This window comes from Pollicipes pollicipes, unplaced genomic scaffold (genome assembly GCF_011947565.3).
Source record: "Pollicipes pollicipes isolate AB1234 unplaced genomic scaffold, Ppol_2.1 Scaffold_7231;HRSCAF=8579_pilon_pilon_pilon, whole genome shotgun sequence".
Classification (NCBI taxonomy): Eukaryota; Metazoa; Arthropoda; class Thecostraca; order Pollicipedomorpha; family Pollicipedidae; genus Pollicipes; species Pollicipes pollicipes.
The window spans coordinates 37,030,317-37,056,129 of NW_023597034.1; the positions used below are offsets into that span (position 1 = coordinate 37,030,317).

The 25,813-nt window shown below is 50.0% G+C and overlaps 1 protein-coding gene across 1 annotated transcript; it reads left to right on the plus strand.

The window, feature by feature from the left end:
• Positions 1–394: 394 nt before the first annotated feature.
• Positions 395–13,341, plus strand: LOC119109659 (tetraspanin-7). The gene is made up of 7 exons (XM_037233376.1): positions 395–524; positions 4,089–4,277; positions 4,684–4,776; positions 7,259–7,336; positions 8,223–8,357; positions 10,352–10,435; positions 11,035–13,341. The coding sequence occupies exons 1-7, from the start codon at positions 447–449 to the stop codon at positions 11,101–11,103; spliced, it is 726 nt and encodes a 241-aa protein (XP_037089271.1). The 5' UTR covers positions 395–446; the 3' UTR covers positions 11,104–13,341.
• The last annotated feature ends 12,472 nt before the right edge of the window (positions 13,342–25,813 follow it).

Genomic DNA, 25,813 nt, shown 5'->3' on the forward strand with positions numbered 1-25,813 from the left:
CCACTCTGCCCAGGAGGTCCCTAGAAAATCCTGTCCCCCGCTCGTTCCCAAACTCGAAATCAGTGACGCTGTACCTGGCTGGGGGGGGGGGACGAAGTATAACGAGTTAGACACAAGCGTTAAGCCTGAATTGTTACCAGTTGTAGCTGCTCACCCCGCTGCCATCAAAATCATTTAGACAAAGGAATCCTTCTTGCAGCAGTGGACTTTCTCGCGTTCATGGAAAGTCACCTGCGCCGGAGTTGTATTTCAAAAGACACTTGAGATGCTCCGAAACAGAACGGCCACTGGACGGCGGACAGAAATCAATACTGCGAGTACCTAACCGCGGTCTATAGATGTCTCTGCCATCGCGGCCGATCGATCGAGCCTGGAGAGCGCCGCGGTAGGGTCCTGGACGCACCGTGGGCCATCGCGTGACAGCTGCTCTGCCCATTAGACGAGTCATGTCGGAGCAGTTAGCTACCGTGGCGGCCATGTCGTGTATGAAGATGCTGCTGATGCTCTTCAACGTCTGCTTCTGGGTAAGAGCCATGCTCCCGCGAGCTGTCCCTTCCCATTTGCCATGGGAAGCAATAAGTATTGTGTTTAATTATTTGCTCAGTGACGCATGTTACGAAAAAAACACTCGCGGTATATTTCATTCGTGCATTTTAATGCTTCCGACCATGTCGTACCTTAAAAGCGGTATAATGCGAGTAATGGCTCCACGAGATGAGTGAAGCATGCCACCTGCGTCATGGGAGAGGTGGATCAATAGATGGGAATGTAACTGAAAGATAACTATGACGTAGGGCAAAAGCAAGGGCTATCATGGAAAAATGGTGGACATAGCTACAAAACTTACTTATTGATCATAATAGCGTTCATGTTCCATAAACCATCTTGTGATAACCATCACAAGATTGTACCATCAATGCACTGTAACCCACGTACATAAATATAATCGAGTGCGAGCATAGTAAATAACTGCCAGCCACATGATACGTTTTGACTTTCTTCGATGATGAGGCGCACTTTCCGTTTCGTTACGCTAACTATGAAGTCCAAACGCTGCTATTTGATCAATGCAATGGCTCAAACAGCAGAGAATCGTTTGAGAATCAGATAAAAATGCACGAATCGCCGCGTGTAGTCTGATCATTACGTCATATTATTGTAGTCCGTTGTAAAACAAGCTTTGAGGTTCTTTAACATCTGTGAGTTTTTCTATAAACCCACGCTACCAGGCATGTGAGGCCCTCAAAATATACTATTGGTCACTTAACATACTTGCCAAGCGGACCTGTGCTTGATCCTTCTGAGCCCTAATGAATTTCGACGCTGATTTACAGCACACAGGCTTGATTTTGACTCCATCCAGGAAGAGATCAGCACAATATTGACATCACTTCGATTTCGCAGAGGAGCGCGGCTCGATTCCCAAAACGATCACGATGAAGCTCATCCTGATAGCGAAAGTATGGGAGATAAATCCTTATATGGGCTAAGCAGAAGCCTGCACAAGGCAAACATCTCTTTACAAGACTGTGATGCGTCAACTATTTGATGTTTATTTTGTTGCACTATAAGAGCTATCAGATTGAAAAGATATATTGTCACTTTCATTTACATTTGAGCCCACACAGAGAAAACTCTAATCAGCATGGTTCTGCGGAACTGCGACTCCGATTCATACAAAACCTGAAAGGATTCGTATCTACCTCAACTCAGGGGACATTTGGTCGTTAACGTCATGGACGTCTAATGCTGCTGATTTTTGGTATCGATGGTTTGTATAGCCAAATCCGCCATCACCCGAAATAAAGCTTACAGCATAATGCCAAGCTCGGTCGGGGGTCATACCTACCTTTAGGCAGATGTCGGCCTACAGGTATTCGGGGATGGGGTCCGTTTGATTGCAGCGCAGATAACCTAGGTGATAATGACCAGACCTAGTAATATTGAAGCATGGCCGCACGTTTCCTTCATGTGTAGAAGGCGATTGAGGTCACTCACGTATAAACGCATACAGCTTTGTGTTTGGTGTGCGTCACCTGTATCGGCGAGAACGAGATCACGATAGCGAGAATCGGCTCTGTCATTCTCTACGAAAAGGCCGATAACATACGAAGGAAATCTCGCAGACAACGATTGGCTGGCATCTGTCCAACAGGTGCGGAATTAGATCACAATAAAGAACAGCTTACAGCTGCTATAAATGACAAGCAGGATGAAGACGGCAGTTCCCGGTATTCCATATTAAATCTGCAATTCATAGAGCATGGCTATCAACGTGCAAAACTGACCGCATTTTTGCACGCGGCAAATTTCACGGGGACTCTGTTCCTGATGTATTCAGTCATACTAAGATATGACAATTTACTGGACTGGTTTTGACGGGTTGGATCTTAAGCAAAACATGTAGTCTGTCGTAACGTCGTGATCGGGCAAAAACACCCAAAAATGATGGAAGTGCGCGCAAAAGTTAAAAATAGAATAAATCTGCACAGCTTGTTTAGGATTATATAATTCAGAGCATTTAAATCTTCGTCGGTGAGTGATTATACTCACAAAACATTAAAATGTCTTCTGCCTTAAGTTTTGACACCGCTAGTATGATGAGCGGTGAGCCCAAACACGTGAATGCAAGCGGTTTGGAGTTAATGACAGGCGTATGATGCCAACGATAGACAGCAAAACAAAATAATATGTTGCGAAGCGCTGTGATGTGGATTGTGAGGTTTGGTCCTCTTCTCAATATTGCTGTGCTTATGTTTCTCTATGGCAATACCCCAGATCCGTGTTGGATGTAGGATACACGGGAGGTTGGGGATGGTTGGCTCAGAGCTGAGGTGAGCGCGAGTCGCAACTGCCACCCCTCTCCTAAATTTCGGTAGCAGGTACCACCCATGTGACATGATGCACCCGCGTCTCTGTATCATTCCAGCTTTCTGGCATATGATGGCCACTTTGTTGCCGGTGCACAAACCGGAAATGAAATCCGAGCCAGCTCACCCCAAAGACCGCTTCCTGGCTGTACCCGAGGTGTCTCTTGATATGCTCAATCCATAGTTGTGTATTGTGATGTAATGTACTGCCGGCAGGGGAGGCTATCGCATATATTTATGAATATTGATATCGAAATCAGCATTGTCTCAGTGCAGCAGTATACACCTGCATGGACTGTATAGCACCTAAGACAAGCCACTCCCTTTAAGGAATATTATCAATGGTTATGGCGTATTACATGTGATTGTCCCATGTGTACCTCATAAGGTAACCTGACCAGCGGACAAAGTGTGATGCCAGCAAACTTTTCCACCCGACGTCATTTTGATAGTTTGCAAACATCGCCAAGTTTCACCGCCTTTGCTGAAACAGCTTGACCATAAGGTAGGGCGAGTTGTAGTGGGTGCCAGATTGGCCGTTGGCATAAAAATACTGCTCACATCCAGTCATGTCAAGAATCGTCTGGGATCAGGCTATATGATGTGCATTATACCGCCGGGCATGGTTTCATTTTATCAACTTGGGAAATCGAGATCACACATTGTACGCCTCATGCACGAATATATTGCGATCCGCGCAAATAAGCATGTGAACCCAACGAACGCTCAGCAAGAGGAACTCCGTGGCTCAAATGAGGCGCTATTTTGCTGCAAGCCGCTGGAATACAAAACATCGTTTATCGGCCTTGTGCTAAAGTTCCACGCAATTACAATGACGCCAATACAATGTGTTTACCGAGCGACGAGATTTACGGGCTTTTTTAGACTAACACGTTTAAAGCTTGAATTTACCCCGTCCATATGCTGTGGTTGTTGTGTGATAACCGGTTAGGCTCATGTTTGACAAGAGTTTCGGTATTTTTCCTGCGCACAAATCGCAAATTCTATCAACGTAGGATTATTTTGAGTTCTGCTTTAATGATAGTCATCTACTGTCCGCCAGTAAACGGCTGACCGCTGTTCTGCACTGGTGTGCGCCGCTGACCAAGAGGGGGTCCGGCTCTGGCCGCAGGTCAGCGGCCTGGTGATCCTCGGCATCGGCATCTGGCCGTGTCGGTGTGCGCCGCTGACCAAGAGTGGGTCCGGCTCTGGCCGCAGGTCAGCGGCCTGGTGATCCTCGGCATCGGCATCTGGATGCAGATCAGCCTCTACAAGTACGTGGAGGTGTCGCCCGAGTTCTCCGCCTCCGTGCCGTACGTGTTCATCGCCAGCGGTGGACTCATCATCCTGCTGGGCACCTTCGCCTGCTGCTGCACCGTCAAGAGCCAGCCCGTCCTGCTCTACATCGTCAGTGCACCTCCGGGGGGAAGGGGTCAATAGGGCCCCCAGGTCGCTATGGCTTTTGGGGTTCAAAACACTAACATCTTGTTCAGTAATTTCGACACTAAGAGCTGTCATGCAGTTATACGTAGCATTTGTAGCCGCTTGGCTTCACCGGGCGATAATATTGATCCAGTCGGTGCCAGATAGTGTGCGCCATCATGGTTTCATGAGAAACGATGTATGGCTGATATGTTGTTGACGCAGCAGTCATTTTCCTCCATTTGAGGGGCAATGCCCTTTCTAAATATGACAGAATTGTCGACTAGTACAACAGCAAGCAATGTGATCCTCTCGTTCTGCGTTTAATGGACAAAGTGACCGCTTAAGTGAGTCTTCGAACACCAATCGCAGTATGCACTGGCCGTTTCAGTATTCGTTCTTCCTGCTGTTGGTGTTCTTCGTGGTGCTGGCCGCCGGCATCTCGGCCTACGCCTACCGACGCAAGCTCTCCCACGGATTCCAGGTGCGTGGCCACCCGTGTTGCAGCGACACGCTGGTGACGTTAATCTAAACTCATGTCGTTTCGCAATGTGACGATAACGCAAGACTCGGTATCGAGTTTCGGTATCATTCCGGCATCATTCTTGCCCCTTATTTAAATGCTGCGTAGCATGCGGATCATGCTTAGATTTGTGGGTGTTTGTTTTTTGTTTTTTTTTACTTCGCCGTGTGTGGTACATGACGCTGACCGACAGCTGTAGGTGCGAATCCGTTCATAATTGTAACTGAACGTGATTACTTCGTGACTCAGGGGTGTAGGAGGGATTTTCAAGCTTTCGTTATGGGCTTAAGTTCGAACGCATGGATTAGATGTGGATTAGCTATCATTACCATTTGTAGGCTTTGATCCGGTCCAGGAGCGCCATTAGGGGAGCATGCGGAATTTCCCAATGACAAGGGTGTACTTAAAAAATTTTATTTTTGATTGAGAGCCTCATTTGCGCGCAGAGCACCAGCATAGCGCATAACGACATCGTATGCTGCATGTTACTAAGTGCTTTATCTATAAACAAATCTCTCAAATGTTGGTAGACACCATACGTTTATTTAGACCTGAAAATTTGACGGCGGGGCTCAATTACAAATTTTGGTCGTCAGATAATTTTTCAGGTCAAGAAGAGTTTTAACTTGCTGGAGGGTAACATACCCATATTTCGCTTCTGTATTCGACAGGCGAGCAGCAAATCAACAAACTTAGCATTCAGCCAGACGACATTAAATGAGATAAACAGGTTCATTGTTTTAGAGCTGAAAATGCCTTTTGTACACAAACTACATTTTGTGCTCTGAAATTTAACTGAAACCATTGGTAACACCCTTACCTATCACTGAACGCGAGGTCACATGTGTTTTCAAGCGTCTTGAAGTGAAGGTGGGTTATAACAAACAGAGCATCAGAAGTCAGGTGCAGTCGATCAAATGCGAGCAATAACCATTAAATTGAAGACGGTTGTCAAACTTGTCCACAAGGATGAGCTACATGTCTAGAACAAATTACCGGCCTCATCTTTCGGTTATTTTAGCATACGATGCATTTATCATATGTGTACTTTTTGATCCCTACGTACATAGCAGGTAGAAGCATACATGAGCGTGGTTTTCCAAAATAAGTTAAGTAGTATTAGCATGAAAACAAAACTAGATTTGCCCCAAAACAGGCAGCAATGGAACTACTCTTCCATTTGGTGCACTTCTTTCTCAAATTTGGTGGTCTGGGAAACACTCAAAATCATTAGGAACTTCCAACCCGAAGTTGATGTCCAGGCAAGGAAAATATATTAAGCCAGGCAGTGGAATGACTCACACCTTGTGAGCTTGCCTTTAAAAAAAAGAACAACTTGCCAAGAAGTCCAGGGACATGACTAAACCCCTTTATTTTCGAAGCACCCGAAGGACATGCAATGAAATAAGCTTTGCAGTCTTTTACACCAAGGCTGATTGCGGCTACCCAGTTTCGGGTCGACGGCTGGCCGAAACAGAGCCAACAGCTGTCCGGTTAGCCGGCTATGTGACCTTCTGATCGCAAATTAGCGATGCAAGGTTTCAAAATCGGCGTTTTGCTTGAGTGTGGGATAGAAAACGTTTCAGTCATGTTAAATTTAATCAAAGCAATCTCAGTTCATCCCCAGATACCAAGCGAAAGCCGATTCCCTTAGCTTCTCCCCCGCACGCCTCGGGCAATTCTCCCAGGTCCTGGCAGGCTGTGTAGAAGCTGAAAGGCTGTCTGATTATCATCTCGCTACCGTGTAAGTTTAGCAATTCTTATAAAATTGGCCCTCAAACAGCAAACGGGTAGCATTCATGACGTCCCTATAGAAACAGTTATATGCCTTATTTACCTCGTTGTCTACATTTTTGCCGGCCAATCTTCATAGTAATACATATGTTGCCACATAAGCAGAAGCGTAGACGATGAAGCGCAAAGATATGCGTGCTACCTTATAAAAAATGTTGCTAACACTTCGAAGTATTTCTGGGAATCCTGTCCGTGAATGCGAACTAAGAGCAAGCAAGAACTGTACCATAGGTAGGTACGTTCCGAAAAGTATCTGTGCGTTGAGGACGTAGACCATTCGCATTTCTCATTTATGACGTCATTCACATCCATAGTAAAACACTTATTCTTGAGAGCGCAAACGCTGAATGTCTCTTGAAAGATATGCTAATCGGCTTGAGTAGGTTGGGAGCATATCCCATTCTGACAGCCCCTTTCCCACTCATCCTCCCCTCCCCCGCCTACCCCTAGGCCTATGCCTAGCGTTGTATATGAGAAAGCAACAAGCTTCCTGATACATGCAATTTTCCAACGCGTCAGAATGAAGCTAAAGTAAAAATTGACGTCTCCATACAGGATGCACCGAAGTGGACGCTTGTATGACAGTGCAGTAAGGCTGTGCAGTGGAGAGCGAGGCCCGCTGACTTGTTCTGATCTGTGCTGATCGCAGGACGGTCTTAGGGACGGTCTTCAGGAGTACGGTGTTAACACGGACAAAATGGCCGCCATCGACGCTATCCAGTCCACGGTAAGAATATTAAGGTCTTCTCGCTTGCGACATTATCCTGACTTAATACGCAGCGAAGCTGTCGCAGGGCCTCGGCAGCCCAGTGATGACTTGAACACCGCAGCGCTCTCCTGAGTCCCCCCCCCCCTCCCTCCCCCTTATACAACCGTGCAAACAAGGGAATACTGAGCCAACGAAGTGCAGCAAGTGTCTGAACTGCTAGTGCAATAGGTCCTGAACGTAACACTATCTACGTAGTCAGCATGCATCATCATCACCACGTCCACATCGACTTCAAATGGGAAGTCATTCCTCGATATGCAACCATTTTGGGACCGACCAATTTTTGTAATTTGTATTTTTAAAAGGCCGCGAGACAAAGTGGCCGAAATCAGGGAGGAAATCAGGAAGTGGGGGCAGGGTGGTCATATAAGCTCAGTCCTCTCTCCACCCGGCCTTAAAAATTCACTCCCCTGGTCGTGTCAATGCAATGCATAGTTACGTCTTATCTGGCAGCAGGGGAGTGGGCTATTCTGATCAGATTCTGGTTTTAAACCCTTTTCCGAAGGCCTTGCCACGTAGACATAACTACATAACTGTCTAATTGTCGCGTGCTGCACCTACCGTGTACTAGGGTCACTTCTGGGCATATCGTGACTCGTTACGCCCTGGACCAAACCACGCAACACAACTGCACTGGCCCGGCAAATCCGCGGCACATTGTTGGTGTTCGACGCTCATGGTGTTGGTGGTCCTCATTCTCTCTCTGCAGTGTGGGGAGAGCCTCGTCGTCAACGGCTGGGTGATGTCCGTAGCATTACTGCTGCGTTGTGCCCCGCCCCTCACTCGAAGCGCTACCCGATGTGGGATGCGTTGACTGCGGTGTAACGCCCGCCTCTGTGCGCAGCTCAAGTGCTGCGGCATCAACGGCACGTCCGACTGGAACAACACGCCGTACGCGCGCTCGCACGGCACGCCCGCCTACCCGGCCTCCTGCTGCGCCAAGTGGGACGACACCCGCTGTACCACCGTCCACGACAGCGTGAGTGGCAAGGCCGGACCCCGCGCGCGCGCCTGATCGGGCACACCCGCTGCACCACCGTCCACAACAGTGTGAGAAGCAAGGCCGGGCCCCGCGCGCGCGTCCTGAGCGGTTACACCCGCTGCACCACCGTCCATGACAGTGTGAGAGGCAAGGCCGGGCCCCGCGCGCGCGTCCTGAGCGGGTACACCCGCTGCCCCACCGTCCATGACAGTGTGAGAGGCAAGGCCGGGCCCCGCGCGCGCCCTGATCGGGCACACCCGCTGCACCACCGTCCGTGACAGTGTGAGAGGCAAGGCCGGGCCCCGCGCGCATGTCCTGAGCGGGTACACCCGCTGCACCACCGTCCATGACAGCGTGACTGGCACGGCCGGGCTCCGCGCGCGTCCTGAGTGAGCCCATGCTGGATATAGCGCTGAACAGACCGCGGCTGTCCTGCACCTTGGTGGGTACAGCTGGACCCTTATGTGGTGTGGGGATTGACGGGCAATTTCTCCAGTGCCGAGCTTTCCCGCCATGACCGCTGCGTGGTCAACCGTTGCTACGCCTCAGGCGGTTGCGACACCGGCATGTGAGGAAATAAAAACGCCCGATCGATCTCTGCCGGTGCATTGACTCACTCAACTCGCGCCAGAGTCGACAATCCGATGCATGAGAACTATATTGACACGGGAGCTAGAGCCAGAGCCCGTTTAGTGAAGCAGGATCACTGGGCCCGGCGGATGTTGACTCTGTGGCTTGGCAGCCGCAGTTGAGTTCTCAATAGTCCTCCAGCTGGGCTACGTGCGTAGCAACAGCACAGATACCTGACCAACGCTTCCAAACAAAACAGAGCTGTCCGGTGCGCTTCATGCTCTTGGCTTTGACCAGACAGAGCAGCCCAAGAGGAGCACCGTGCTTCGAACGTTCATTAAACAGTGAAATTAAGTTGGGCTTTGATTGCTGGTCACGCGTCCTACTCGATCAGTAAAGATTGGTGTATAAATGGTTCCTTCACCCACTCATTTGCTCCTTTTATTTTCTGAACTTGCCAGCCTCTGGATGAAATACTGAAATACCCGTAGGCAAACATCGGGTGGATGAAATACTGAAATACCCTTAGGCAAACATCAGGACGAGTGCTCCACGACCAGGGCTGAATCCAATGGTGGTAACGGGTCGGTGGCTTTTGACAATACCGTGGCAAACGCCTACATGTGCACCATTTTTGCTTAATTTTGGTGTCATTTGCGCACGTATTGGAGTCTGCTCTCAAAAGGACCTTGGCCCTCCCACCATCTGATGATGGATTCATCCCGAGGGCTCCAGCTCTCAACTTGCGCTTTGTTTTTTGCACTCAGATGTGGTATTTGGATGTTTTCACTACTTCTACTTACGTTTCGTGTGTTTCACGTTTCTTATCATCTGGAAATTCTCCACCTGTGTCCGAATCATTACCACTCAGGTCGACTTTGCACCAAGTTATTGTGCCATCTTTCCATGTTTTCCGTTTTCCCATACGAAGAACAACTTTACGTTCATTTTGCGTTTCATCCCAATATGCTTAGAATTTATAAATCCTCACACTGAATGACTATCATTCTGTCCCCTTTAGCACATGTCGTCTTGACACCAAATCAATGTTTTCATTGGAACTAGCGACTCCAGCACATACCATAATGATTTGGACTCCACGGCCCTCCACATTCCAGCCATGCTCCTCGTGATACCAGTGGGCTGGCAAAAGCGGGCCGGCGACTGCATGCTGTTTTGCTTATGCAGGTCCGTACCATTGATACTCCCAGTTTTAATGTTGACGGCCCTGACATTCTTAGCGCTCGTCATAGCCGGTCTGGCTCCTGTGGGCCACCATTGCTCGCTGTCTCACTCCCTTGCTCATGAGCACTCGACACGGTCATGAACAGATTCATTCCCGCGTCTGTTAATGCTCCTCTTTCATAAATCTTTCCTCGGGCTTCCCAACCGCCGCTGAGGCCATGCATCTGCTGCCTCAGGGCTGCTACAAGGTGGTGATGGATTTCTTCTACACCAACATTGGCATCATCGCCGGCGCTGCGATTGGACTCGCCTTCTTCCAGGTCAGTCTCCGCGGCCAGCGTACCTCTCAGGAGCTCCGGCAAACCGGGCTGATCTTTGCCTTTGAGCACGGCCCCATGAGGTGTGTGAAAGCCAAATCTCGGGATCGCGATCTTGAATGTGTGGCGTTGACACGTGTGCAAAAAGTGACTTGATCACCATATGATTCTTAGTCCATGGCCAGTCCCAGCAGCAATGGTCGTGATGGATCCTGTTTAGTTGGTTCCGCTTGAAACAGAGCCTTGTCGGCGGTGAAGGTCATGTCAGTGCTGCGTAATGGAGGAGAAAAAGAAGCAGTGGACCAACACTGCACCCATTGTATGGGACCCCCACCGCTGAGCCTTACCTGTGCAGGGACTCTTCTCTTGAGGTGTGTGCGGGCGCCCGGGGCTCCCGCCAGGGTTGTCGGGACACGGGCTCGTGCTGTGACCGCAGCGCAGCTCCTGCGCGGCGGGATACTGCGAGGGGGCAAGACGCAGCTGTAGCGGAGGAAAACGTGGCGGGTGATCGGTCCTTACTGGGGTTAGGTTTTGTGCTCGAGTTTGCACGGCCGCGCAGAGACACCCAGTTTGTGCGCATGACATGACGATTCCGTCCTCAGGTGATTGGAATCACGCTGGCATGTCTGCTAGCCAAGAACGCCAAGCGGGCCCACTACCAGCAAGTATGAGGGTCTGCCCACCCCGGCTCGCACGAGCTCGCCCCAGCCAATGGCCCCAACTGACAACTAGCGCCATCTCTGACCGACCTGACACGTCACGGCCAACAATTGTAGGCGGAGAAACCGACGCAGAAACCGCACATCAGAACCAAGCCAGCCCAACAGAGGAGTGTGCTGCATCAATACCCCCAAATCAGAGCTGCATTTGGAATGGTAAAGCTGGAAAATGCATGCAACGAATTTACCGAGGTGCGCTTTGTGGCAAACGGACATTTTCTGTACCTCTAAGAGAACAGCGTCATCCAAATTGCATCAAATCAATGACGACCGAGGTTTAGCCGGATCCTATTTTGGTGGCGGCTGTACTTGATCTCCAATGCTAGCTGCATGCAAGACCATTCCGAGTGATGCTTACATAACCATTCGTAGATAATTCAAGCCTCAGCAAACATTATCACTCCTGCGAAATAGTGCGTTTCTCACAGGGGCTTCACGTGCCGAATAGAACACTGGTCATGCGGCGTTTATCTTGCAACCACTTGCTCTCAATGTGTCTAACGGAAACTCCAAAATCATTAGCGGATTAACAATGAACACAAATTAACAGTCAGTCCGCTCTATTAATAATGGGCAAAGCAGCTGACACCGTGATGCATATAAAGTGAAAAAATTATACACGTTACATCCATGTCTGCAACGCAGGATTATACTGGCAATTGGCAACTGACGGCTGGCGAACAATGGCAGTTGCTCGGAACAAAATCCTGGCAATGTATTTGCATATGGCACAAACCAGTGGCCGACCAATGTACTTGTACACAGCACAGGGCAGTCCCATTACAGCGACGCACGTATACCCCGTGAGTAGCACGGGGCAGTCGACACGGTTTGTTCCGTTCTCGCGCGGTGGTAGATATCCCGCGCCCTGCAGGGAGGACGGAACGGATATCATTGGCAGAGGACAGACGGGTGATGTGGACTGAGCTGTGTCGGGGTGGGTCGGAGGTGGCGGTGGGGTTCGACATCGGGCTGAGGCGGGGAGACGCGAGAGCGGCTCCACCCGGGGACGTGACAGCGGATCTATCAGATATGCTCCGTGTGATAATACTGTGCTTTGTCTGTGACGAAACGTTTTGCCAAACCACGCGCGTAGCAGGCGGCACCTTCGCAATGTCGTTGATTTCACGGTGTATCATGAAACTTACGAAAACAGGTGTGAAAACCAATTTTATGTTCTCTTCATTGAATATGCAATTATGAATGTGAATATAGCTTTCGATGTAAGTCGCGACCAGCCTCTAGTTTGCATGAGTCGTGCGAATGCCGGTCTGTGAAATGTTTGGTGTTGAGCAAGCGGGATGCCTGTTACCGCTTCAGAAAACATTCGTATCTTAGATTGGAGCAAGCTCACCTCTTGTGATGCAAGCACTGACAATCTAGTGTACATTTAACCGATGTTATGCAGGCGATGTATTCCGCTGTGTTTCACTTTTCCTGGACGCTGCTAGCCAACGTTCCATCGCGACATAAGTCCAGGGCTCGTCTAATAGGGTGGTTCGTAAAACTCTACTTGTAAATATCTGTATTTTGCTAGTTACGGGATATCGGTGGTGGTTAAGGCGTTGTGTGTACGGATATGGTCTGTGAGCACACAACTACGAGGGTTCGCTGACAGGTTATGTAAAGGTATCAAACGTATAGTTCACGTGAACTCGCTCCTTTGTAGCACTAAAGAACAGCCAGGAATGATTTGGCTGGCATCCCTGCAAGTAAACGCTGGTGCACCCGCTCACCAAGAAAAACAATGTTCATCAATGCGTGACGTCCGGCGGTGCCGAAGTGTGCTGAGAGCAGTTTGTGAAGCACCCACGAGCTCCACTCTCTGGCCAGGGAAGGCTCGTGTTTGATGTGTTGGTGAACATCTTACCGGAACTCTCGAGAGCACTGTTTAGATGTTACCGTTTCGACACGATCATGGCCTCGGGGAATCCTAGACCTACACTGTGTGCATCGTAGATTTGTCGTTGGACTTATTGAGGGCATTCGCGCAAGATCAACTCGATCTCTCCCTGCTGCGGCTTATCAGCCTGGTCCTTCTGAACGTGTTGAGCGTTTTGTACAATTTCTAAAGTGCATCTCAGGATAGGTTTTGCATGTTCGTGAGAGCTCCGATCTCAATGGTACCGCCGTCTTTACCTTTTGCATTACCATTTTATTCACTACGTAAATACATGTTTGGGACATTTATAGCATTCTCATTGTCCAGGACTTGGACAGATGTTGAACATCTTGACAGATCTCCAGGGAAGAACGCGCTATTGAGACTGTGTGTTAGACCGGCAGCTGTATGATGCATGGTGATGAACGATTTATTTTTGCCTAGTACATAATTTCCGTTATGACTTCATGATGCAGTCAGCTGGTTACCCACTATCATCATTCACGTGCAGCCGACTACGTAGGTCTTGGAAGGGCTTAACGGCAGGCTCGATTTCAAGATTTCAAGGATTGGGCCATAAAACAAACCAATCCGACTTCATTAGCGTATACAGCAAGTAACCTTTCGTCATCGGGAGCGGAAATGAAAGATTCCTGTTTGCATGGCAGATTAGGCGATTCAGATTCGGAATCAAATCGCTTTCAACAGGAAGCCCATAGCTGCGTGGTTTTTTCATTGTCGTACGTCGTAAGATAAGAATACGATAGGGCAGATCGCAAAGAGCGCTTCAGCTCAGTGATGTGTCCACGCAAATACTCAGTGATGTATCCACGCAAATACTCAGTGATGTATCCACGCAAATATTCAGTGATGTGTCCACGCAAATATTCAGTGATGTATCCACGCAAATATTCAATGATGTGTCCATGCAAATATTCATTGATATATCCACGCAAAAATTCAGTTATGTGTCCACGCAAATATTCAGTGATGTATCCACGCGAATGCTCAGTGATGTATTTATGCAAATATTCAGTGATGTATTCACGCCAATATTTAGTGATGTATCCACGCAAATATTCAGTGATGTATCCACGTAAATATTCAGTGATATATCCACGTAAACCACGCATCACCGTGCTGCACCCGTGATATGTGCCGTTTCCAATAGCATTTAAAATTTTGCAAGTTAACACGTGATAATAACTTTCTCTGATTCTTTGGCTGAAATACTTTCGTGCCCAGTTAAGCACCTAAATTGCGACTTCTATTACGTGCTTTTGTGTATGTACTGAGGTTCGTCGACCGCCTATCACTCTCCATTTTAGTGTTTTTATCGCATCGACTTAACCTCTTTTCATTACGACCTATTGAGAGCTGACTGGCCCATGGTATTCTTATCTGCAACGGTGTTTGAGAAGTGATAGTAGACAAAGTACATAGATAGTAGATAGTACACACTTTTACACCGGTTGGCGACGCGCGTGCGCCGTTCCGCCCACCTCACCTCCGCAGCCCTCCTGCCCCCGTGCGCAGCGGGGTCGCCTCCGCACCCCTCCTGCGCAATCCTCCCACGGGCGCTACTCGCGGCCTCGTGCAGCGTCGCCGCCAAGCGCTGGCGCGGCACCGCCACCGCTCTGAGGGTGAGCTCAATCGCGCTGTGCGTTCAGCACTGTGCCGCGTCACCCGAGGCTACACCCATCGTCGTATAGCAGAGGATTGTGCATCATCTGTGTGGTGATCCGTCAGCACCGTTGGTGGTTGCCACAGACCGCGTCGTGTGGCAGTGGACTCTCAGCTCTCGCGATGCGCTGAACGCCTACTTTGTCAGGGTGGACCCCGTGTGGCTGGCAAGGTGGCCAGTCGGGGAGTACCACGAGACCTTCCGCGTCACCTGTCTCATGTCGGTGTCTGCGCCCTGACCTTGTTGCCCATCTCACTGTCCGAGTTGAGAGCCATAATTGTGGGCCCGAACAACTCCTCTGCCAGTGGCGAGGTTGGCATCTGCCTGCGTATGGTTAGCCTCAGTTTTGACGTCATCAATATTTCTCCACCTGTTCAACCCCAGCATTTCCCCCTCCTAAATTCCGACATGTTGAAACATGTCTTATTCCTACCCATCTTCAAGTCTGGGAGTCACAGTTAATCTCCACATTATCGTCCAATATCTATCGTTCTATTAATGGCCATAATAGTAGAGCGCGCTGCCCGCCAGCAGCCCTAAGATTGAGTCTCCTCCAACCACCTTCTCTCCTCTTCTCAACTCGGTTTCCGACTCCGCTTTGCACGAGACCGCGTTGACCACCACTTCAGACCACATCCTTTCCTTAAATGAGCGCCGAGAAATGTTATTAGTCTACCTCCAAGAGCTCAGCAAGTGCTTCAACGTCATAGACCACTCAAAATTATTCCACAAGCTGCACGCCCACGGTATTAATGCCTTTTGGTTTTCGGTCTGCCGTTGTTATCACACCTTAAGTGCCAGTCTTAATGACCGTACGGGTACCTTAAAAGTCTCCTCTTAACTTCCCGACGGTATCATCGTATTCCAGAGATCCATTCCAGGCCCCCTCCTCTTCAGTATATTTGTAAACGATCTGAATCATTTCGCAGAGAACACTGTGGTGGTCCGGTATGCGGGTGATAGCTACATAACAATTTCAATATCGATAACACCATACCATTACACTGTATAGATAACACTAGAGCAACAGGTCAGATAACACTGTCGTTAGTTTGGAGCTTGTCTTGCTCGTTTGGCCTTACGTGATCGTTGATTCAGATTCAAAGGCTTTCAAGTGAATGCCGGTAAAATGCAGCCGGTGCTACTTGGAAGCCGACATTCAACAAATCCCTCCGTTCCGTTCCTTACCTCACTGAATTTTTGCGATCATGTTCTTGCCCCTGTTTGGAAGCACAAAATGTCGGGCTTGTCTTTGATCGCAACCTCAGTTGGAATTTACACGTTTCGCCCGTCAGTAAACGCTGTTCCGGTTTCTGAACTGGTCTGTCACATCAGAAGCATAGTCCGCCTGCCATTGTCCTGACCACCGTAATGAACGGCTCGGTTCTGTCCCATGTCCATTATTGCACATCAGTGTGTGGCAGCGCCTCACGCCTGCTCCAGGATTCCAAATACGTTAAAGCTGCGAATCTTTTTCTCAGCTGCTGCACAAAGCATGATCATGTGTTGAGCGTAACATCAGAGGTTTGGCTCGCTCTCCGCTGCAGATCCGAGCAGGAATCACACCGTTCCACCCTCCCGCAAGTCCTCCATTCGGGTGAACCTGACTCACCTGCTCATATGTTCTGCACTGAGGGTGCAGCGCACGGTCGATCCACGAGATAGAACAGTGGACTGTTAATACCTCGTTCGCCCACTGAGATGGGAAAACGGCGTTTTTTCTATCCACGCACCCGAGATGTATAACCTACCTTCAGCTACTGCCTTCTACTACTTCTAACTACTACCTTCAACTGCTTCCGACTGTTTTTTCCAAGGCGGTTGAAGTGACATCTTGCGGGACGTCTGAGAATGCAATGACCAGTCTGTGCGGCAGAGTCGCGACTGGTGGGCGTATGCGTGTGTTTCAGTGTGTTTGTTTATGGCTGACTGTCTGTCCCCATGGTTTCGCAGCCTTCATTTTTCTGCTGATGGTTGGTAGTAAAAGCCCGGAATTTATCCTGGATCACCCAAATACATGTCAACCGATCGTCAATCAATGCACAGGAGCCGATAGTCCTCCTGCACTCCAGCGTAGCCAAGACGGCGGCTTATCTATGCACGTTTTCTTCGTAGCGCGTGTTGAACGGCGCCTCGTATCTTCCACTGGTCCTGTGCCGCTGTGCCGCCGATGGTGTAAGCGATCCTTCCGGTCCGCCTGTCGGCATGGCCGTGTGGGCCGTGCCAGTGCCAAGATACTTGATACGGTCTGGTGCGTCAAACTAGTTAAGTGGCCTTCCCTGGTCACTCAAGCACCGAAATTTAGCAGCCTTTGTTCTTTGTAAAGCTACGTAACGTAACACTCGTCAAATAACGAGACACGATATCAGACGATAAAAATGAACAAAGCCTGAACAATGTTTGCGAGACCATCTTCTGGTAAGACATGCAATGTTTCGCGACTGGCCGCTAACGAGGAGTTATGTGTTATCAGCAAACCACGTACGGCACGGGCGTTTTCGGATACACGTAGGCTTAGATTGTTGGGGAACACGGCATACAGTTTACAACTGGGGGATTCACCCCGAGGCATCCAGATTGTGTTTGGTTTCGTCCATACACATAGTATACACATACACATACACGTAGGCTTAGATTGTTCGGGAACGCGGCATACAGTTTACAACTGGGGGATTCACCTCGAGACATCCAGATTGTGTTTGGTTTCGTCCATACACATAGTAAACACATACACATACACATAGGCCTAGATTGTCCGGGAACACGACATACAGTGTACAACTGGGGGATTCACCCCGAGACATCCAGATTGTGTTTGGTTTCGTCCATACACATAGTATACACATACACATACACGTAGGCTTAGATTGTTCGGGAACACGGCATACAGTTTACAACTGGGGGATCCACCCCGAGACATCCAGATTGTGTTTGGTTTCGTCCATACACATAGTATACACATACACATACACGTAGGCTTAGATTGTTCGGGAACACGACATACAGTTTTCAGCTGGGGGATCCACCCCGAGACATCCAGATTGTGTTTGGTTTCGTCCATACACATAGTATACACATACACATACACGTAGGCTTAGATTGTTCGGGAACACGACATACAGTTTACAACTGGGGGATTCACCCCGAGACATCCAGATTGTGTTTGGTTTCGTCCATACACATAGTATACACATACACATACACGTAGGCTTAGATTGTTCGGGAACACGGCATACAGTTTACAACTGGGGGATTCACCCCGAGACATCCAGATTGTGTTTGGTTTCGTCCATACACATAGTAAACACATACACATACACGTAGGCTTAGATTGTTCGGGAACACGACATACAGTGTACAACTGGGGGATTCACCCCGAGACATCCAGATTGTGTTTGGTTTCGTCCATACACATAGTATACACACACACACACACACATAGGCTTAGATCGTTGGGGAACACGGCATACAGTGTACAACTGGGGGATTTACCCTGAGACATCCAAATTGTGTTTGGTTTCGTCCATACACATAGTATACACATACACATACACATTAGGCTTGGATCGTTGGGGAACACGGCATACAGTGTACAAGTGGGGGATTTACCCTGAGACATCCAAATTGTGTTTGGTTTCGTCCCAGATCCTACCTGGAATGCTGAGCATCTGCACTTGCCGGGTGTGGCCTCCCAGACAGTCAGCGGAACAGGCTGGCTCCACTCCGTACAGCGCCAGCTTGGCCAGCAGTTTCAGGTGCGACACTACACCGAAGCACTTGGACAAATCCAGCACCATTAACAAGGATATTTCTCCGCAGTCCACAGAAGTCGACACGTGACCGGCGACGACACTGAGTGTGGTTTCCGTGCTGCGCCATTCTCGGTTTCCGTGTTGGGAACTCGACAGAAGGCGGTTTGCTTCCGGATGATAAACCAGCCGACACGCCATTTCTTGATTATCATGGCTCCCCATAGACAGGAAACTGGATGTGTGTTGGCTGGGTTGGACGGTCCTTTTCCCAGTAGAATGGAGCATTCCCATTTTCGCCGGAGAGTAGCTCAGAAACTAGAAGGGCTTAAGTCTTCAGAAGGGCAGGAATGTAAACAGTGCCAAAGGTATTCAAGATGGTTATTTCAGTTCAAAATCCCATATAAATGTAGAACACTCCCATTCTGGTACCGGTATCGTGGGTCTTGGCACACTGGCGGTATTAATGTGACCAATGCTGAGGTAGTAGCCATTCAGTGCATCTGGCGCATCACTGGGTACTGACACACCTTCCCTGTTCCCGATGAGAGGCCGCAATATTCGTCAGACACCGGTTTGCCCCGCTTTGTCCCGCTTTGTCGAGTTCGCCTGGTGCTAAGTTCGCCTGTTGTCGAGTTCGCCTGCTGTCGAGTCTGCCTGGTATCGAGTTTACACGCTGTCAAGCTCACCTGGCGTCGAGTTTGCCAGGTGTCGAGTTCGCCTGTTGTCGAGTCTGCCTGGTGTCGAGTTCACCTGTTGTCAAGCTCACCTGGTGTCGTGTCCGCCTGGTGTCGATTTCACCTGGTGTCGAGTTCACGTGGTGTCGCGTTCGCGCGGTGTCGAGTGCGCGTGGAGGATGAGCCACCTGGTCTTTCCGCATAGCCGCGCGACACTGCCGGCTCAGTTCCCTGCTGTGGTCCCGCTGGCCGCCAGTCTGGAGCGTCCGCCGCCGGTTTCTGTACAGCTGTCGCGCCAGGAGAGGTGGGCGGTGTTCCGGGGGGGGGGGGGGGGGAGGGACGCGTCTGCACTCGGGTGACGGGGGCGACGGTGTCGAGCTGTGGCAGGTTGACCTTGAGGGATGCTTCACGTTCGTTGCCTGGCTGCTGAGACAGGAGAACGGATCTCCAATCGGAGCTGAACAGCCGCTGGTTAAAGGCCCCCGGATGTGTGCTTCGCATGCGTGCTGTGCGGTGGGCCGGTCTGCTGGACCCTGCCGGTGCAGCGAAGCACGGCACGGGTGTGGCCATGCGGGGTACCGTAATGACACCGGGCCACCCCGGCGCTGGAGCTGACATTTCAGGTCCTTAAGATCAACGGTCACTTGCGTCGATGCTTTAGTCGGCAAGCGCCGAAATTAGCACAAATCAAGCCTCAGGACTTCCCCACGTATTCTCTGACCGGGAGTGTTTCTGTTTATAGGGCCACATCGCCATGTCCCTTGGCTGGCTCGTGGCTGTCCGAGAAATCGCACCCGTGCGACCTGTAACAGCCGTAAGTGCGGTATACCGCCAGGGAAGTGGGTGCAGATGGAAATATTGGATAACGTCACGAATCCTATGTTGAAACTTGCTCCAACAAAGACAGTTTGCAGAGGACGATGTGTGGTAAAAGTGCACCAGAAAGCTAAATGCCTATATTTTTCTGAAACGTGGATCAACATAAGATTCAATGTCAAGTTGGTACCTACAGTGACCTAATTCAACCTTTGACCTCATTTTCTAAAGAAGTAAAATTATACATTCGACTTCTTTGAATCAATCTGCGATTAAAGACCATTTACAGCCGTTCAGACTGATCAAAGACCTACAGGATCTCTTCTGAATGGGCTTCAAATCGAATCTGAACGTTGGTGGCTTACGCACGGCCGCACAAAATGAGCCGACCGGCCGGTATCGGGTGACCGGGCGCGGTCGGCTCATTCCGTCGGGCACTGTTACCGTCACCCTAAATGCATTTATTTCAATCTTAAAAGCAAGCGCTTAGGCATCTTCCGGAATTCTAGAACCATCCCTGAATGACGAGTGCGTGTTAGTTGACTAACGCCACGCATCTGCCGTCCCTCACGATTCGTGTTGTTGTCAACGTCGCGCGCTCCGAGTCCTCACAGCACATCAATGATCCCTATATGAAGTTGAGCTGGAGCCCAACATAAGGAGGAGGCTTTGAGCCGGAGCGAAATCGCCGTGCGCGCAGGCGCAGCAAGCCTGGAACCGCACACATGGAATTCGACGCAGTAGACATCTTACTCAACACCAGCCCTGAGTAAAACAGGCCGTGGCCGAGAGTGGGTAGAGCTGTGTCCGTGTGTAGTCAGTCTGTGTAGAGTCTCATTTACGGGAGGTTGGGGAAATGGTGGCCCGCAGTTGTCTGCTTTCAGCAAATGCCTCCAGAGAATGCTTAATTTCAAAAATTGGTTTAAATTAGTGGAATTGAGCAGAATAATTATTTATATGCCGTAATGACACCACCGCGAGTGCTGAGCAGTTTGTCTTCATCACGAACAAGATTTGATAACTTGTTAGCTTGTTAAAAATAAGAACCATCAGCATTAAAAGATAAGGTGAGAATTGCCGGCATCATCAGAGATAATGAAACCCATTTAACGGCCAAAGTAAGCACTCGGCAGGAAAAAGTGTCATCCGTTCTGAAATATTTCAACCTAAGTATGTACAAGTGCATTGCTTTACCTTATACTGGCTGACCCGATATAGAACAAACGTAACTTAGTTGCCATGCGTCAGCATACTATGGCTTTGGAACTCAAGTGTGTATTGTAATTCCTTGCGACCTTTCATAGGAAAGGCTCTTGTACCGAAAAGGGGGTCGCCGTTAAACGTCTGACAGGATGTGGACATCTGTCATGTCCGGAAAAGGATCAAATCCTGACGTCACAGGATATGTTTCAATGCCGTACCGAACACATTGATAGACTATGGCATAAATGATTAAATACTTTACTGGACAAAGCACGGAGAGGTGCAAATTTGTGCGTCCCAATCATGGTTTGTCCAGCATGTATATGCGCGCACACTGTCTTTCTAAGGATAAACATGCAGTTTGTTTTGCAGTTCACCTAGTTTAATATTACTGCTTCGTTTTCACTCGCAGACATACTTTGCATCCATGTGACAGGTAATGAGATGCGCAAAATGCATCAACGCTTAAAATGCAAGTTTTAAAGATACCCTAACCTTGAAGGCCTCGGTAAGCATGATTGCGAAGAGCAACGAACGCATAAATGAGCATAACTGCACGAACACGCAAAGAAATCTTGTTGGAGATGAATGCAACGCGAAAATTACTTGCAACGGCTTCGTTGTACAAAATCCCCAGTGCGGAACAAGCAACCAAGGATTTTACCTTGATTATTTTAGTTCCGTATTGACATCAACGGGCATGAAGAAATCAACAGCGACATAACTTCCTGTAAGTGATGGCTTTGGAGCTGGTGAATACGGCTGCGCACCATCTCGTTTAATAAACATAATTCAGCTCTCTTTCTACGTTTTCCTGGACTGACGACAGGTTTTAGGGTCGATGAAAATGCTTTCTTCATTTGTGCACTGTGCCGGACACCTGGCTAGTTTCAGGGTCGTGGTTACGGACCCCGACGATGTGAGCCGATCGCGCCCGGTCACCGGAGTGAGCCGATCGCGCCCGGTCGCCGGAGTGAGCCGATCGCACCCGGTCACCAGAGTGAGCCAATCGCGCCCGGTCACCAGAGTGAGCCGATCGCGCCCGGTCACCGGAGTGAGCCGATCGTGCCCGGTCACCGGAGTGAGCCGATCGCGTCCGGTCACCAGAGTGAGCCGATCGCGCCCGGTCGCCGGAGTGAGCCGATCGCACCCGGTCACCAGAGTGAGCCGATCGCACCCGGTCGCCGGAGTGAACCGATCGCGCCCGGTCGCCGGAGTGAGCCGATCGCACCCGGTCACCAGAGTGAGCCGATCGCGCCCGGTTACCAGAGTGAGCCGATCGCGCCCAGTCACCGGAGTGAGCCGATCGCGCCCGGTCACCGGAGTGAGCCGATCGCGCCCGGTCACCAGAGTGAGCCGATCGCGCCCGGTCACCAGAGTGAGCCGATCGCGCCGAACCACCCGATACCGGCTGGTCGGCTGGTGGCGCTTCGCCGTGCGTGATACGTCAATGCCTAAAATAAGCCCCATTGCCGGCTCCCAGAGGCATGGTGATTTGGGGCGATCTGTTTTATTTAGTCTGTGATCTCCTTACCAAGACGGGATCGGTGATTGTTTGGCTGTCAGGCCTTGGTCTCCAAACGTCCACAGCCCGTGGGGTGCTATGAGGCACTCCAAACGATTCAAGGCCACCATCCTTGTCACCACTGCCAATTTCAGAGCCAGATCTTTCTACTGTCGCAGCGGCCACTGGCCAGCAATGCTGCAATGTTTCTGTGTTTTGAAACACTGCAGTAATTCCAAAACGCACCCCGCACAGTGAAACCAGAGGAAGTGTCGTTTTGACGCGGCAGTGCGTTTCGCCTGGCTCACGGAGTGAATGAAAAATAAAGCATCCGTATAAATTTGTATAAACAAATATTGGCATGTTTACATTTTGTTTCAAGGAAGCATGATGGCCGAGTTCCCCATGTGGCCCATCGCCCTTAACCACTAAATGTAGCAGTAGTAAAACCACAGCAGCAATAAACCACAGTAGCTGGCGCTCAATAAAAGGGCCGCGACCACAAAAACTTTCATTTCCTTCAAAAATATAATATTCAAATATAAAAATAAAAGCCTCTTTCAAAAACATTTTAACTTAGGGGCTTTTTGGCCCTTTTCACTCCTTTGATCACCTGTTTGTACTTTTGGAGTCAACAAATAAAGATATTGTTTGGAAGAATCCCATACGAATTGAACAAGCGGTTTTGAAGATCTCAGGACGGAAGAGGGAGCATTACAAGCACCCTCCGCCACCTCACATAAATCTCATAGCCCACAAAGGACAGGTAGACGCTGTTCCGTCTTCAAAAGCAAATTCATACATTTCCTTAACTATGCACGCATAATGAATACTAGTTTTTCATTCAGGAACCAATCCTCTGAAATAAAAGTCACGTTGAAATATGTCACAAAAGTTATGACCGTTTAGTATTTCACCGGCGCAGTTCGGAGCACAAAGACACAAAGAAGTGACGACTGTGATCACGTCTGGAGCAGCTCTACATTACTCTGCCGTGAAGACTGGACGCGGTCTCCGTGTGCCAGCCGTGCTTTGTCCTTGCGACACACGCTGTGCCGGTTCAATCTGGGACCGACTTTTTGCACATCGTTGCCGCAGACCACAGAAACGCAGAGGGGGAGGGGGAGGGGTACGGTAACGCACGCAGCACGGGGCCATCAGGGCAAGCACGCATTGGCAGCATTCACTGAAGATAGCGCACCCGTGAGTTTTTGGAAGGCATAAAGACTTAAGGCATCTTTTCAAATGTGGTTTCATCTACAAAAGGGAGAGAGGAGCTGACATCGCTATTAAGTAGTACAACGGGATCATGCAGCCATGTCCAGGTGCTGGCCGCCAAACTCCAGGTCAAGGCTGGAGCCTCTCTTACGATGCAAACGGGGCCTTGAGAAGCCCCCGCCCCCCCTGACCAGGCTGACAGCACGGCTCGCGCCGCACCTACGCACCAGTACGCCGGCAGCGCCGCTCCTGCCCGGCCGTGCTGCCCCGGGTCTTGGCAGGGCGCGCCGGCCCGGGGGGCTCGCTACGGGGGCGTCACTGTCGAGCTGACGTCCCGGCCGCCGCTGGCAGCCCACCAGAGCCGCGCCGCGCCGACTGACTCAGTGCCACCTTTGTTCTAGCGGATGCACGAGAGGGTGCCATCCAAGCCCTCCAGCGGCGCAGTGACAGCCGCCGCAGCGCGCGGGCCTCGATGGACGCCGCTGACGTCCGGCCCGTTCGCTGTCATCCCCGAGTGGCCACCTGAGCGGGTTGGCGCCAGCGGCGTAGGAAGCCCTGTGGTGTCATTTATATGCTTCCGGCTCTGCGGATGGGGCAGGGAAGATCAAACGCACATTGTCTTTGAAGGGAGATTTCTGGTTAGCTGATGCGTTCAGTGCCAATAGCTTTTATTCCTTCGTTACCAGCTCTCACTTGAGGTGGTTTCTCGAGTTTGCGAGTTGACATCAACGCAGCCTTCGCCGGGCGGGAGCTATTTTCACGTGCGCGCTGGACTGTGGGCGCAGAAAGCACCGCTCCTTTGGTCTCTAATTGAACCAGGGCCAGGATCAGAGACCACTGGATGGCCCGGTGTCCAAGGAATCCGCCAATATCCGGTCTGACTCCTTTATGCCGACCACTCACCTCCGAAGTGTAAGCAGTCTTCATGCTCGAAGACAAAAGACAACGGTTATGACTTTCTGGAAAGCGGTCCGACGTTTTTGTACCCAAGTGGCACGTACGCCTGTTTCAATCCCTTGCAAAAAGTGATTTAGGGCTGATTTCGCAGACATCCAAGGTGAGTGAGGTCACTTAATGTTAAATGGTCATTGAAGTATTCAGATCGACCCAATTGCTTGAAAAACATCACTCCACACTGCTATCATCGGTAAGACTGTCATTTATCGCTAAAGAATAACATCTGGCACGCTAACACGGCCAACATGTCACTTGACTCACCGGCTTGGCATGGCATGGGACCTATTTCATCGCAGCATATATGAGATTATGTTATGACGGGATATGTCGAGCTAAGTCGCCAGCTATGCAGGACTTCCCGCTTCTCTCGTCTATGTAACCTCGGTGCTGCGGATCTTTTACTAGGCATGGACACCCATTGCTTCCGTCCGGTAACGGTTAACTTAACATATAAACAGAGATGTAGACTATCCAAGCAAAAATAACATTTTGCTCGTTTTCCGTAAATTATCGCTTCTGTTTTTGCAGAAAACGAGGTTTAGGGGGATATGCAGCATGGCGTTTATGTGAATATCCATGCCAGATGATAACTGTTACGCTTGATAACCTGAAAGGACCATGATGAGCCGACGTCGACACGAAGCTCATGCTTTCGCAGCAACATAACCTCCTTTCGAATACGAGTAAAGAGCAGTGGTAGAGGGGTGCCGATCTTTCCAGCATGCCCAAGAGGTAGAGCTGAAGCCTGAGCAGTCGGTCCAAGCCGAATCAGAGTGAGAGATGGTGCACGTGTCTCAGGTGTCCGGTGCTTACTCAAATTATCGGCCACCGCTAGTGCGGACTGGAGTACCGGTGCCACCACCAGCCCCTTTCACACAGGAAAACGAACACGTGCACCGCATCCCAGTGTGGTGCGCCCTGCACTGAGTATCAAGACCCAGCAGATTCGAAGCCGAGCGCCGGACCATGACG